The sequence below is a fragment of the Periplaneta americana genome, chromosome 2 (genome assembly GCF_040183065.1).
Source record: "Periplaneta americana isolate PAMFEO1 chromosome 2, P.americana_PAMFEO1_priV1, whole genome shotgun sequence".
NCBI lineage: Eukaryota > Metazoa > Arthropoda > Insecta > Blattodea > Blattidae > Periplaneta > Periplaneta americana.
Window position 1 is genome coordinate 83,695,532 of NC_091118.1, and position 13,271 is coordinate 83,708,802.

General features: G+C 33.2%; 1 protein-coding gene across 1 annotated transcript in view; it reads left to right on the forward strand.

Annotated features, from left to right (window-relative positions):
• LOC138694381 (uncharacterized) overlaps positions 1–11,878 on the forward strand; it is a 455,472-nt gene extending 443,594 nt beyond the window's left edge. The window contains exon 5 of the mRNA XM_069818062.1: positions 6,138–11,878. Within this exon, the coding sequence (XP_069674163.1) occupies positions 6,138–6,328 (191 nt within the window). The 3' untranslated portion in view covers positions 6,329–11,878. The remainder of the gene's footprint in view (positions 1–6,137) is intronic.
• The last annotated feature ends 1,393 nt before the right edge of the window (positions 11,879–13,271 follow it).

The following is a 13,271-nucleotide window of genomic DNA, read 5'->3' on the forward strand; positions in this document are numbered from 1 at the left end:
AGCTCATCTGTTCCTTCATCTGATGTGATACACATGCCACTGTCCTCTGTTCCACAAGTAGACTGTGCTTGTGCTGTAGTGGTGGAGGAAAGGTAATATGCCATGCTGTGACGTATTTGGCTATTTTAGCCAAGTTTTTCCGTCCCTCCAGTAGGTGGAGAATGGAGTTAAGAAATCCGCAACATTATACCTATTCTTTTAGAGCAATTTGCTTTTAAAATTAGATTTGAAGTTCGTCTATGTCAATAAAAACATAAAATCGTCCGCCTAAAAGGAGATGCTGTCAATAGACAATCTCGAAGTTCCAATGTTCGAAAAATAGGCTACAACAGACCATAAAATCATTGCTTTTACCTTCTGTATATAAGCTTTGCTGTACAATTTCAAATCTTAAGAGGAATGTTGGTTACTATAGGCCTAGTACCTGCAACTGTAGTACTGTAGGTATAGTAGGCCTAATAAGAAGTCATAGTCATGACATTTTAGATTAGTCCAGTGCATTTGAGCTGAAAAAGTAAATGTGCACAGAAATGTAAAAAAAAAATATATATATATATATTAATGCGAAATTGATCGAAAATAAGTACTGTCTTGTACGTAGGCCTATCCAATTCATAGTTAGATGTACATTATTAGTAATGATGCATTACGGTAGCAGCAGTTAATTACGGTACACACACTAGGTTTACGGCTTTGTGCAGTTGATAATTTGAGGCTTTTATGGCATATTTCTTGCGAAAAACTTCTCCTTCGTCGAGCTTCACATCCCCCTTGTCGTACCGACTTTAAAATCCAATGCGGCGAAGGGAAGGGTAGGGTATATAGGCCTATTTTGACCGACCCTTGACAGGCACACTTTTCGACCCTCTCTGGTAGTGTGGCTAGCCAGCACAGCATAGAATCCCCACTAAGACAACACATGGCGAACACCCTGTCCCGTGGACGGAAGATAAATTTCTTCTTTTTCGAGATTCGAATAATGTAACGCATGGCTGGGAAGTTCATACACTATTCATAGAACCAAGGCGGCTTGACCTAATTAAAAAATGTTAACATACTAAAGCCTCTTTGACGCAAAGTACAGATTACTTACTGAAATATTTGTTTGCTTGTTTGGTGTCATACCGGAAATAATGAATTTAAGGGGTGCCACGAGGTAAGTTTCCCCTTTACTGTGGGAAATTTAATTGATCCCTGGAGACATTTACGTATAAAAATCTGCAGTAAAATATACATTGCTTCCGTAGGCTATCTAGGAAATGTATTATTAGACTATTGTTAGTGGGTCCTCAGATATTATTACTAAATTTTATTATAAGGACTATTATTATTAATAGTATTAGTATTATTACTATTATTTGTACACCTAGTAGTAGTAGTAAAATAGAATTTATTACTTGTAAGAGCTTAATTAGTAGATTATAGATCTATCTTTCATAATGGCAGGAATAAAAAGCGTAGACCTAATCAGCTCAAATAGGTATTATAATGTAATTATACAATTTTCAACTTCCAGTAAGTAGCCCTACTTATAACATTTATCTGGGTGCTTACAGTTGTTACAAAACTATGTAACTGTCCGAAATCGATATCTTGAATGTGCAGTAAGGAACCTCATAGGCGACAGTCTTAATACGAATTACATATCCTATATGATTCCAATTTTTAATTCTTTACTTATAATAGGATATTGGACAATCATCGCACATAGGCTCATTATAGGGCTCATAATGGTTCAAAGCGTGTCTAAGTGTACGGACCCGTCCTAAGTCCAGCCCTCGTTAGGCCTAAGCCAAGCCAATAACTTGCAACACTTTCTTGTAAGAAATTTCATTTCTATTGCTTCTAAGTGTTGTTCTTGCTTTTGCCTAGAGTCCAAACTCGGAAGTTAGAGCAGTACAGAGATCGCCATTACTTTATAGAAGACTAGTTTAATTTCCTTTCTTGTAAGTTATTCCTAAGTGTCTTTTCTTCAATCGTGCCACACAAGGAGTTAAATTCGTTAATCTTATCTAAAAATCTTCATTTTTACATAAAAACGTTATAACCTAAATAATTGAAAGAATTTGCCTTCTATAAGGTTCACTCATTCAGAATAATTTGGGCTCTTATTACTTCCATTTCTTTGAAGCCTAGTATTATTTTTATTTTTAAGATTGTAAGATTATTATAGAATATTGTAGGCCTATATCTCATTATTGAGTTTAAAATAACACTTTGCAGTCCAAACTATTTAATTTCGTTATAGGGCCTATCCTTTTCGGCTTAAGTTTCCGTGATGGAATTTCCCTTTCCGCCTATTATACAGAATGAACTGTAAGTAATGTCATTAATTCTGATGGACTATTCCTTCAGTAAAGAGCAACAAAAAATTCAAATACCATTTAGCTATGTTTTGAATAGTTTTCAAGAAATGCGTGCATTTTTAAACACATCAATTATGAGGTCGTTCAACGCTGCAACCAGTTGTGTTTCTCTAAACAACCACTTCACCTGAGATCATTGACATGTACAGCTGTCAAAAGAAAAAGTGGCCGCTCTCTCGAAACTAAGTTTCCTTCGGGTATCTCCGCTGCAATTCGGAGACAGGCGATGTTACATGTTGTTGGACCACGTTACCCTATATCTACAGTTATAATTTAAGTGTTTTCCTTGTTGCTGTTGTAGCGTAATGGTTGCATTTCGGGTGGGTGTTCGTTAGGTCGTGCGTTCAAACACAATCTAGTGCTTTTTATGTTTTTTTAAGAGAGAGAGAGCAAATATAATTGCTCTTGTCTCTTTTATGTCTGTTTTAGTAATTAACATCAGGTTCATGATTGTATTATGCCATGACTTTATCATTATTTACTATGACATTATGGCTGCAAATGGAAAGAAAGAAACATTATATTCTCTATAAATAGTAATATACGTTACAAGAGCAGTATGTTGACGTTTTCATGGTCGAGGAAGAGATTGAAAAAGCGAAACGTAGTTGAGCTTTTTTAATTTCCGAGAACATGAAAACAAACATACCGCTCGTGTATCGTACATTATTTTGTGCGAAGATCGTTTATTACATACCTGAAAGACGAATTTCTAATTAGTTGCAATGAAATCTCCATGTTGGTGTCTGTTTAATGACGCCAACTTCGGAACACCAAAATATCTCTCTTCAACATTGTTGCTGTAAAATGTTTTCTGTGTTTACTATACTCCAGCAGGCCGTGATATACGTCTGTCTTCCCCCCCCCCCCGTCTATAAATGCGAACTTAAAACAAACGGTAAGGTTATGTAATGATTTATTTTTCATTTTAATATTTTAACAATATTATTTATATAACATATTGTAGTAATAACATCGGCATCTGGAATCTCGTTGATTTTTTCACGGCTTCCTTAATGTTACTTGTATCAGGAATGCAATAAGTTTCGTGGAGTGGTAGACTTTACTTAATTTTTGCAAATATTTAAAAACGATAATTAACATTGCAATTTAGGTGAAATTGCAGTGGTAAGTTTCAAATTTATAATTATTACTATGTTAAACGTCTCTAAAAATAATATGTTAAAAGCCTAAAGCAGTAAAATGAATGTCGCGCTTAAGCGGTAAGAAGAGGGAAATTGTTATGTGTGTTACGTTGGGAATACTGAATGTGGTATTTCACACTTACCGCGTATTGGTTCTGTGCGGAAAACAAGCAAATACGCACGATCTCGGACAAAATATATTTCGTGGCAAAACAAAACAAACTTACTGACGACTGCCTTAGAAAATTCAAACAATCAGTAGTTCAAAAACCAAAACAAAAAACCACGATTCAATTATTTTGTCCATCTTCCTCCCATCTCATCACATCTTGCAGTCGAATGGGCATGGAATCGACTAATCTTGGGATGCCTGGGCTGCATCCTGGACGAGCTTCCACAAATCATCAGGATATCTTGGAGGGGGATTGAACCAAGTTTTTCGGATACTTGTGCCCCCGTAGCTCAGCCGGAAGAACGTCGGAATTTATATGTCAACGTCTCAGGTTCAAATCCTCGTCACTCTTTTTCATTTTATTGTGTTACAGGATAGCATAATGTAATAATATAAGAAGAAAAACTAACACTAGTATTATGCAATTGTATTGTTTCAAATCTAACTTTAAATTTATATTACTTATATCGCTAAAAACGATAACAGAATGATAACTTGAATATTATTTATACCGCTAACAAACGATAACAAAATAAAATTATAACTTAAATATTATTTATAACGCTAAAGAACGATAACAGAATATAAATGATAACTTGAATATTATTTATATCGCTAAAGAAGGATAACAAAATGAAATGATACCTTGAATATTATTTATAACGCTGAAGAACGATAACAGAGTATAAATAAAACTTAAATATTATTTATATCAATAAAGAACGATAACAGAATATAAATGATAAGTTAAGTTGAATATTATTTATATCGCTAAAGAAAGATAAAATAAAATGATAACTTGAACAAGGATCGAACTCATAACCTTTACGTCATCAAGCCAATACACTGCCGCTGCTCTACGAGACGCAGATGTGAATGACTCCTGCTTAAACATCTTAGTTCCGAAACTGCTTCTGTAAGCGCATGTATCGTGTAACTTCACCGTGGACTTAGAAAATATTCGCTGTTCACGAGTGCGGCCATTTTTTTTTTGACAGCTGTAATCTGATTTTAAACTCTTACGAAAAAAAATACAGATGATATAGGCTTACCGTATAATGTTTGTGTTTAAAGTGTGTTAGAGAATGGAGAATGCACAATGCTCATTTCACGTTACACAAAATCTTGGAAAATTTGAAATAAGCTCTACAACCTAATTTTAATTAAATGTTTAGAGAATACCGACAATAATATACGGTTATTTCAAAGTAAATGTAAAATATTAGGAAATAATTCTACACTCCCATTTCAAATGAATATTCTAGAGATCGTAAGCAATAATTATGTTTATTTCACGCTATAATACAAAATTGTAAAACATTTCAAACTCCGCAGGAAAAAATAAAAATACGATATGCTTATTTCACTTCAAAGTAACAAACGAAATTAAAAATATTAGTTATAAACTCTTCTTCTTAATTTTAATTAAATATTCGGTGAACACAGCCAATAAGAAAAACTTATTTTGGATTATACAAATCTAATGAATGATTTAAATATCTTCGTTTGTCATACTTCGAGCATTTTTTTCAGCCAATTAGAAATGGTTCTCTCCCACTTTAATTTTTGAAGTAGTAATCAGTGAACTTACATACATGAAATCAAATTTCTCGAGCTATCTTTAAAAACAACTATGTTACTTTAAACATTTCTCATTATCTCACCCATTTCTTGCTTATGCAAGGTGCATCTCTCCAGGCAATAACCTTTACAGCGTTGTCAAAATGAATCTCATTTTAGAATTCCTTTGCAGAACGAAAACTTACATTAGTTCGGATCAAATATCTGCACATTTAAAGGACATAACTAAAATTCTTTGAATCATATATTATCATAATACACTGCTCTTTTAAACTGACTGAGCATATTGGGAATTAATTCAATAGCTTTTCCAAAATATGCTATGACATTTAATGTTTAATATTAAGTAATTTTTTCTCAAAAAATAGCCCTAAGCAAAAAGAGCAAAATTGTATTAAACTTTTTGTTTGAAATATCTCAAAGAATAAGCCCTTGAAGTTAATGACATCACTTATGGTTCACCCTGTGTAGGTACTGTTAATTACTTCCAATGAAATATCGTGCTTAGCTACAAATCAACACTCAAGTTCGATTTATGGCAGTAACATCCTTACATCGATATTCGGCGTTGGTAAGCTTAGGGCCTAGTGTTAGATTACATAGATTACTTATCCTTCTTCATTGTTTTTATTGTTATAAGCGGAGGCTTTGCACCATACTGATTATATGACCGAGCGCTATCTACTGCTTCTTGTGAAAAAATTAAGTTCATTCGTAATTCTCACAGGAGTGAAAACGATGTGGATCACGTGACTCCGTCCACGAAGATAGATGACGATGACGATATTGATGATTGATGGTATGATGGTGGTGATTATGATAAAGTTTTTTTTCTTCTCACTAGTAATGCATCTTTTGTCTGTTTCATTTCAGGTGAGAAACCTCACAAGTGTCAAGTATGCGGCAAAGCGTTCAGCCAATCATCGAATCTGATAACTCACAGCCGGAAACATACGGGATTCAAACCCTTCGCCTGCGACCTCTGCGGACGCGCCTTCCAGCGCAAAGTGGATCTGCGACGACACAAAGAAACTCAGCACACGGAACTGAGGCCGGTCACATAGACCAGTGTGAATCAAGGCTTTAGTTTCGATGCCTACGACTATGGACAGACTTTAAAATCTCCAGTTTCCAATATTTTTTAATACTGCAGTCAACATTATTACAAGCAAATAATAATGGATGATACAGTGCAAAAGTGGAGTAATGGTGTAAAATTCAGACCTTGCTTAGGCTATGCTACTCATGTGTCATGAGTCACAGGTTTGAGATTGGTATTTAATCTGCGTAAATGAAACGTGTTTTATTATATTTAACAACTGTATGTACAATGTTGTTGTTACTGCTACAAGAAGAACGTTGTATGCACGCCGTTTTTTGTCCTTGATTTTTTTACGAAGAAAAGAGAAAAGTGCGCATAAACCTTGTTAACGCGAGTGAAACAGAGTGAGAAAGCTCCAAGTGATCTAGTCTACCAAACCAATAAAATATCATTGTGCGATTTAACCAAAGACGTTTACATTAATGTGAATTTAGGTCAAGAAAACTTTATGACATAAAACGCTAAAGAAAAAAAAAACAATGCTGTTAATTATACATGTGCGACCGTGCAATTTATGTTACCATGATTTGAAGTAATCCTCCGGTAAAAAGCAGTGTATAGTTATTTTTAGGTTTATTTTTTATATAAAACAATCAGTAATGACTCTAGGAATGTATTACACTGCCTTCTATGTGTTTTTAGTTTAGAATTAAGGCACAGAAGGAATTGTAATGGCGAGTTCCATGAAGTCGTATTTTTACGAAACGTATCTCCTACAGAGCCATTCCGTTTTTTACGTTCTTATATGTGCAATATTTTATCTAGTGCAATTTCTTCTAAAGCTTAGAATTTATTTTTCATAATTTGTAGATTAAGGAATATATTTTTCTCACTTATTAAGGTGCCAGGGACTCGAAAAAGTAGTAGGTATAAAATATTATTCTTGTTCTCATAAAAACACAGAATGGGTGTCGGCACAATAGTAGAAAAGAAAATAACAAATTCTATTCCGATTACTTAAAGGTTAATAGCTCGTCTTCTTAACTCCTTACACAAAGATTACACTCAAAATTTCACCGAGAAGGAAAATTTGAAATCAAAACAAATAGGCCTATTCTTTTAAATGTTTTCGTTGGTATTTACATAACATTTCAGAAATAAGGAGTTTGAAGTTGTTCTACAGGGCGTCCAGAGTTTAGAAAATACCATTGGGTATAATATAAGCGTCTTCTTTGCGGACATCCTACCTCTCTGTAATAGGCCTATGATTATACGTTATTTGTGTATTTCTAACGTAGCCTATATAAAATAACAGAATTATATCTATTCCATTTATTTGATTATTGGAAATACAAATGAACTAATAGGTCTCCTAAGTATATTTATAAGCAATAAATTAAAGAGTTTATGAAGCCTATTCGAAGCAACGCTTAGTTACAGTATTTAGATTTAATTAGACCTATAACCACGTTAGAAAATATTTTCTAATGTGTACAAAATAACAGAAGTAGGCTAAATCTATCCATTTATTTCATTTTTGGAAGTACAAATAAACTAATAATTAGCCTAAGTAGACTATATTAATTATAATACTGAAGCATATTTGAAGCAACGCTTTGTTATAGTATTTAGATGTACTTGTGTTATTTTATATACGTTATAAAATTGGTACATAACTTATTTTAATTATACGTTATTAGAATAAGGAGGAATGTCTGCTAAGAAGATGCCTATCGTGTAGCCTATATTCAATGATATTTTCTAAACTCCGATCGTTCTTAGTTGGGAGAGGAAGATATCTTCACGTTGGACAATTAAAAACCAGTTAAGTTGTCTTTTGGAATAGTCACGTGTACATCAAAAATATACCCTCCTCCTAACCTTGTGATATTAATTTTCGTCTCCTTTTCGTAACCCTCGAAAAACATTTTAACCGTTATTTTTAATTTCGAAAGAAGTGACAACTTTAAAACAAAACATATTAAACATAAAATCTCGACAGCATTTCATAATTTTCAATAACAAACAATATTCAATACTGTTAAGTCGTGAGTTCTGAAGTCTATGTCACTTGTGGTCTCAACCGACGGAACTACACAACTTAACTTTCCTGCTTACATTATCGACCTTACGCTTTATATATACAGAAAGGTTGATTTAAATATAGCTGATTTCAATTTACTCTGTCGTTAATAGATAAAATATGTTAATATAACATATTGGTCGGCTGACGTAAAAATAAAAAGGTTCAAAGAATTAGATATAAACAATTTTAGAAGTTAATGATAGGCCTATATAATTAGTGATCTTTATTAATGATACATGACATAAACAAAAATAGGCCTATATGTAGGCTTAGGCCCATATTTAATAATTTATAAGGAAGACATAGGACGTGTCGATAAATACTATGTAGGTTATACAGAAATTTGAATTTAACACCATTTTGGAAATTACTGAAAGTAATAAGATAAACATAAATACATTTAAATAAATTGGCTGATAAGACTTTCCATTAGCCAGCATTTTCTTCACCATAGACACCCATTCCAATTGATGTTTTTACTTTATCAGCATTTAAAGTCACATGGATATGGTATGTGCCAGTAGAAATTTCAACTCTTTAATAACTAATTAAAATTATATAGAAAATAATAGACTTAACATTTGTCCATAAAGTATTGGACAGTGATTTTATACAAAAGACAAACTATTTAGCTAATCTCGTGCTTTTAAAAAGGCTGTATATGAATTAAAGCAAAACATCACTAAAAGCCTGGAATATACAGTGGACTCTCCTAAGTTCGACAGAACAGAATTGAAAGTTCTGACCAATATGGGTAGTGGGTGTGGCAGGTGAAATGAATACAAATTCTTATTGGTTATTCATCAATGAATACAGTACTGTACTTGCATTTCCTGCCCGTCCCGAGACTTGTGTTTGCGTTTCTAATACCACAGTGAGTTTCGAGAGTTCCGTCTCACAAACGGCACAATTCTCTAATAGAAAAAGAAAAGTTCATTAATTTAAAATCAGTGATCAATATGGATGTCCTAATAAATAAAATATTCTATTTTCCTTTAACAAAAGTATCACTACAAGACACAGGACCAATTTCCATTCAAATGGCAAACCCATTTCTTAGTACCCGTATAGGGGCATGTCTAATTCTCCTACGTAGTCAGTCGAATTATAGGAATGTCGAACTTGATTTCTGTCGAACGTAAGAGCTTCCACTGTATTACTGCACATCATTGGCAATCATTTAAATTCTTTAAGCCAAAAGAAACTCAGTATCTACTTTTTTATTTTGTATTAATTACCATCATTTTATCCCGCTGGAATTATGTAGTGAAATATGAATATATTTTGAGTAATTTTGAAACGTAACATAAGTTATGTATGAAATATAAAATATATTGAAACTGTATTTTAAAATATGTCTAAAGAAGTTTTATTTATAAGTAAAGTTTTATATTTAAGAAAAATTGTGTTCTAATTACACATACTAATCTTGCAATGCGTCTTGTTATCCCGGTTTCTTCAAAGGACTAGTGTTTGCATGTTTCAATTTCTAATATATTCAAGGCCTATGACTGTGTTGCATTCTTGCATTCCCATGACTTAGATTATCAGTTATAGGCCTATATATTAAAAAGAAAAGTAAGTTTTAGATCACGATTATTATATAATATAAAAACGAATTCATTATGTTTATTGAAAATTACAATCATATCCAAAAATCAGTAATTAAATTTTAAAGGTTAACAGAAATGTTTAATTCACGGGAAATATCTAGTTATTGTAACGCCAATTAATAATTATTGCATTCACTTGTTCACCAAATCAAACACACAGAGATAGCCTACTGACGATGCTGATAATGACGATATAAATAATTTTATCGAACAGCATAACTAATAATGTGCAAATCCAACGATATTTTAATCTGGGTAGTTCATATAACTTAGGCCTAATTATTCACAGAATCTTAAGAAAAACTGGTGAATGGAAAATGGTATTGGAGAAGTGGCATTAAAATGTAGACCTATATAGCCTACTTTGAATACCATTCTGAAGTTACTTGTAAAGAGCCATAAAACCATTTAAAATTAATTATTCGGCCTACTAAGTGAATATACTATTAAAGTTAAGAACCTAATACAGTATACACGACGAAATGAAATAAATATTGATATAGATTTGAAAAAAGTGTTGCATCTTACCACAAATAACTTGTATTTTATTTTATATTAACGATATAATGAGTAAAACTAGGTAAGTTTTATAATCAATACTAAAATGGTCCCGCTGCTGTGGATTAATGAATAGCGCATGCGCTTTCCAGTCAAGTGGTCCGTAATTCGATTCCCTGCCTGGGCGGAGATTTATTTCCATTCTACAGAACTGGGATTTTTTGTTTTTTGTCTTGTATTTGTTTTGTGACGTCTCCGCGGTGGTTCTGCATAGTGCTCACAACACGGTCAGGGTGGCCCTCGTTGTATGAGAGTCTAGCGTTGTCGAAAGTCATCCTCCCTTACTCTGATACGAATAGGCTAATTGTAAGTCGGCATTAAAAGAGGATTAAATAATAATAATAATAATAATAATAATAATAACATTAATAAGTTTCCTAAATGATTTATTGGCAACATTATTATACTGAAAAACAAGAAAAAATTAAAATAAAATTAATGTAATCTAGTAATAGCTCCAATAAGACAGCAGTAAGTTCTTATGCGGCAAATGTCCAGAGAGATGTAAGATTATATTCATCGACAAACGTTCGGAACAGATATATTTTTACTACTGCATTTCGAATATAATGTGACGTAATAACAAACCGAAACTATAAACAATAAGATTCAGAGGTTATTAATACGCTGGCGTAAATGGAATCATAAGACATTACACTGAAATACATAAAAGTCATCACAACTCTCTTTTGCCCTTCTGTATGAAAACGAATTACGAGTTCTTAAAAATGAGATGCAAGAACAGTTCAGTAGATTTTGTTAAAGAAGAATAAAAGATAACAGGAAAATAAAACAGAATAGAATGTTTCTAGAATTGGCATGAATTGGATGACAAAACAAATAGTCTATTAACACAACATCGGCAAAATAAAAGGAGACTCTAACAGTGCTATGCATAGACATTTCCCTAGCCCGCGCTACGAGCGTGCTAAACTAGCCCCGGCTATCGACTGATTACTTGTACAGGACATCACATCACATCACATCACATCACATCACATCACATCACATCACATCACATCACATCATATCATATCATATCATATCATATCATTTCATATCATATCATATCATATCATATCATATCATATCATATCATATCATATCATATCATATCATATCATATCATATCATATCATATCATATCATATCATATCATATCATATCATATCATATCACATCATATATATGGCTAACACTGGTTTATGAATACGAAAAACGTTAGTTCGCTTATCATCCACCGGAACCCGCGCTAAGAATGTCTACGAATATGGCCCTAAGATATTAAAATAGTCTATTACCTATATATTGATGTTTCGATGATGATAATAATAATAATAATAATAATAATAATAATAATAATAGATATATTATTATTATTATTATTATTATTATTATTATTATTATTATTATTATTTTCGATTGCAGTTTTAATTCAGTTTATATTTTATTGATGAATAACGAGAAATACTCGTATGATGTAGACTTAGTGAAAAAGACTTACAAAATAACTTGGAAACAGAATTATTAGTCTATCTATTTGAAGACGAAACATGAAGAGCGACATAAGAGAGTACCAGTAATAAAAATAAGAGGAATATATCAAAATGGGCTGTCCTACCTATCCTACATTGGACATCGAAACTCAGAGGTCAAAATACATAATTATTAGCATATTACTTCTCGTCAAGACATTCACTGTAGTTCGTAAAAAATATGTGAAGAACATCCTAAATATTCGCTATTTGCTGGTTTGTAGTTAACGCCTCATATATCAGAGTTAAATTATTATAGGCTGCTTATGTCATTAGCTAGTCCTATATTTCTTCTTTTTTTTTTTCTGTAACTTAACTTTCATTGATTTAAGACACACAACTCTCAGATTCAATGCCAGAAGGCATGGTCAACAATAACAATAACAAGGAGAAAAATTTGAAAGGTACGCGACGGTTTTGATTAAAGCACTATAATTTTGATGTTTATGGAATATAGGTGCAGTAGGCCTACAGGACATACTGCGTATAAGCTGTAAGTCAGTTGGCCATTCGTCTCATCCCGAGTAACCCACTTATTTTAAGCACTATTTCAAGAACCACAGCTTCCTCAATCGCCAAGCCGTGTTCTAATTGTCGACTGGCAGCGCCAATATTCTCACATTCATACCGACTCGACTGATAGGCTTGCTGATTCTTCGAGGTTCAGACCCAGGATGGATCATTGTGCGCCCAATAAGTATGGTGACTGTTTTCAAGTCTGACAGATGACCTGGGTAGTATTCGTGATTCCGGTCCTAATTGACGACTCATCCTGTTTCAGCCAGGTCACATTTCCAGACTAAGGGCTTGAGAAACCTACCACTGCTCGGAAACCGAAAACCTCCTCCACTACATTTTTAATAGATGAAATGAAGGGGAGATGAAGAGTTGGCGGATTGAGAAAGAGCTCTCAATACCTGCTTTATACATCGCAAATTCCATCATGACCAGGCCGGGGATTGAACCCGGACCACCTGGATGCAAGGCCACCAAGCTATATCCATAGTCTACTGACACGAACACCGAATCCTAAGAGAGCTTTGTTCTTCACTAATCGAAATTCCAATAGCGACTCTTGGAAACTCAACGTCATGGCACCAAACTCTTCTAAAATAGACTTCTAGGCTTAATGTCCATGAACAAGTTTGCCAACATAGGGGAAACGGGAAAAGT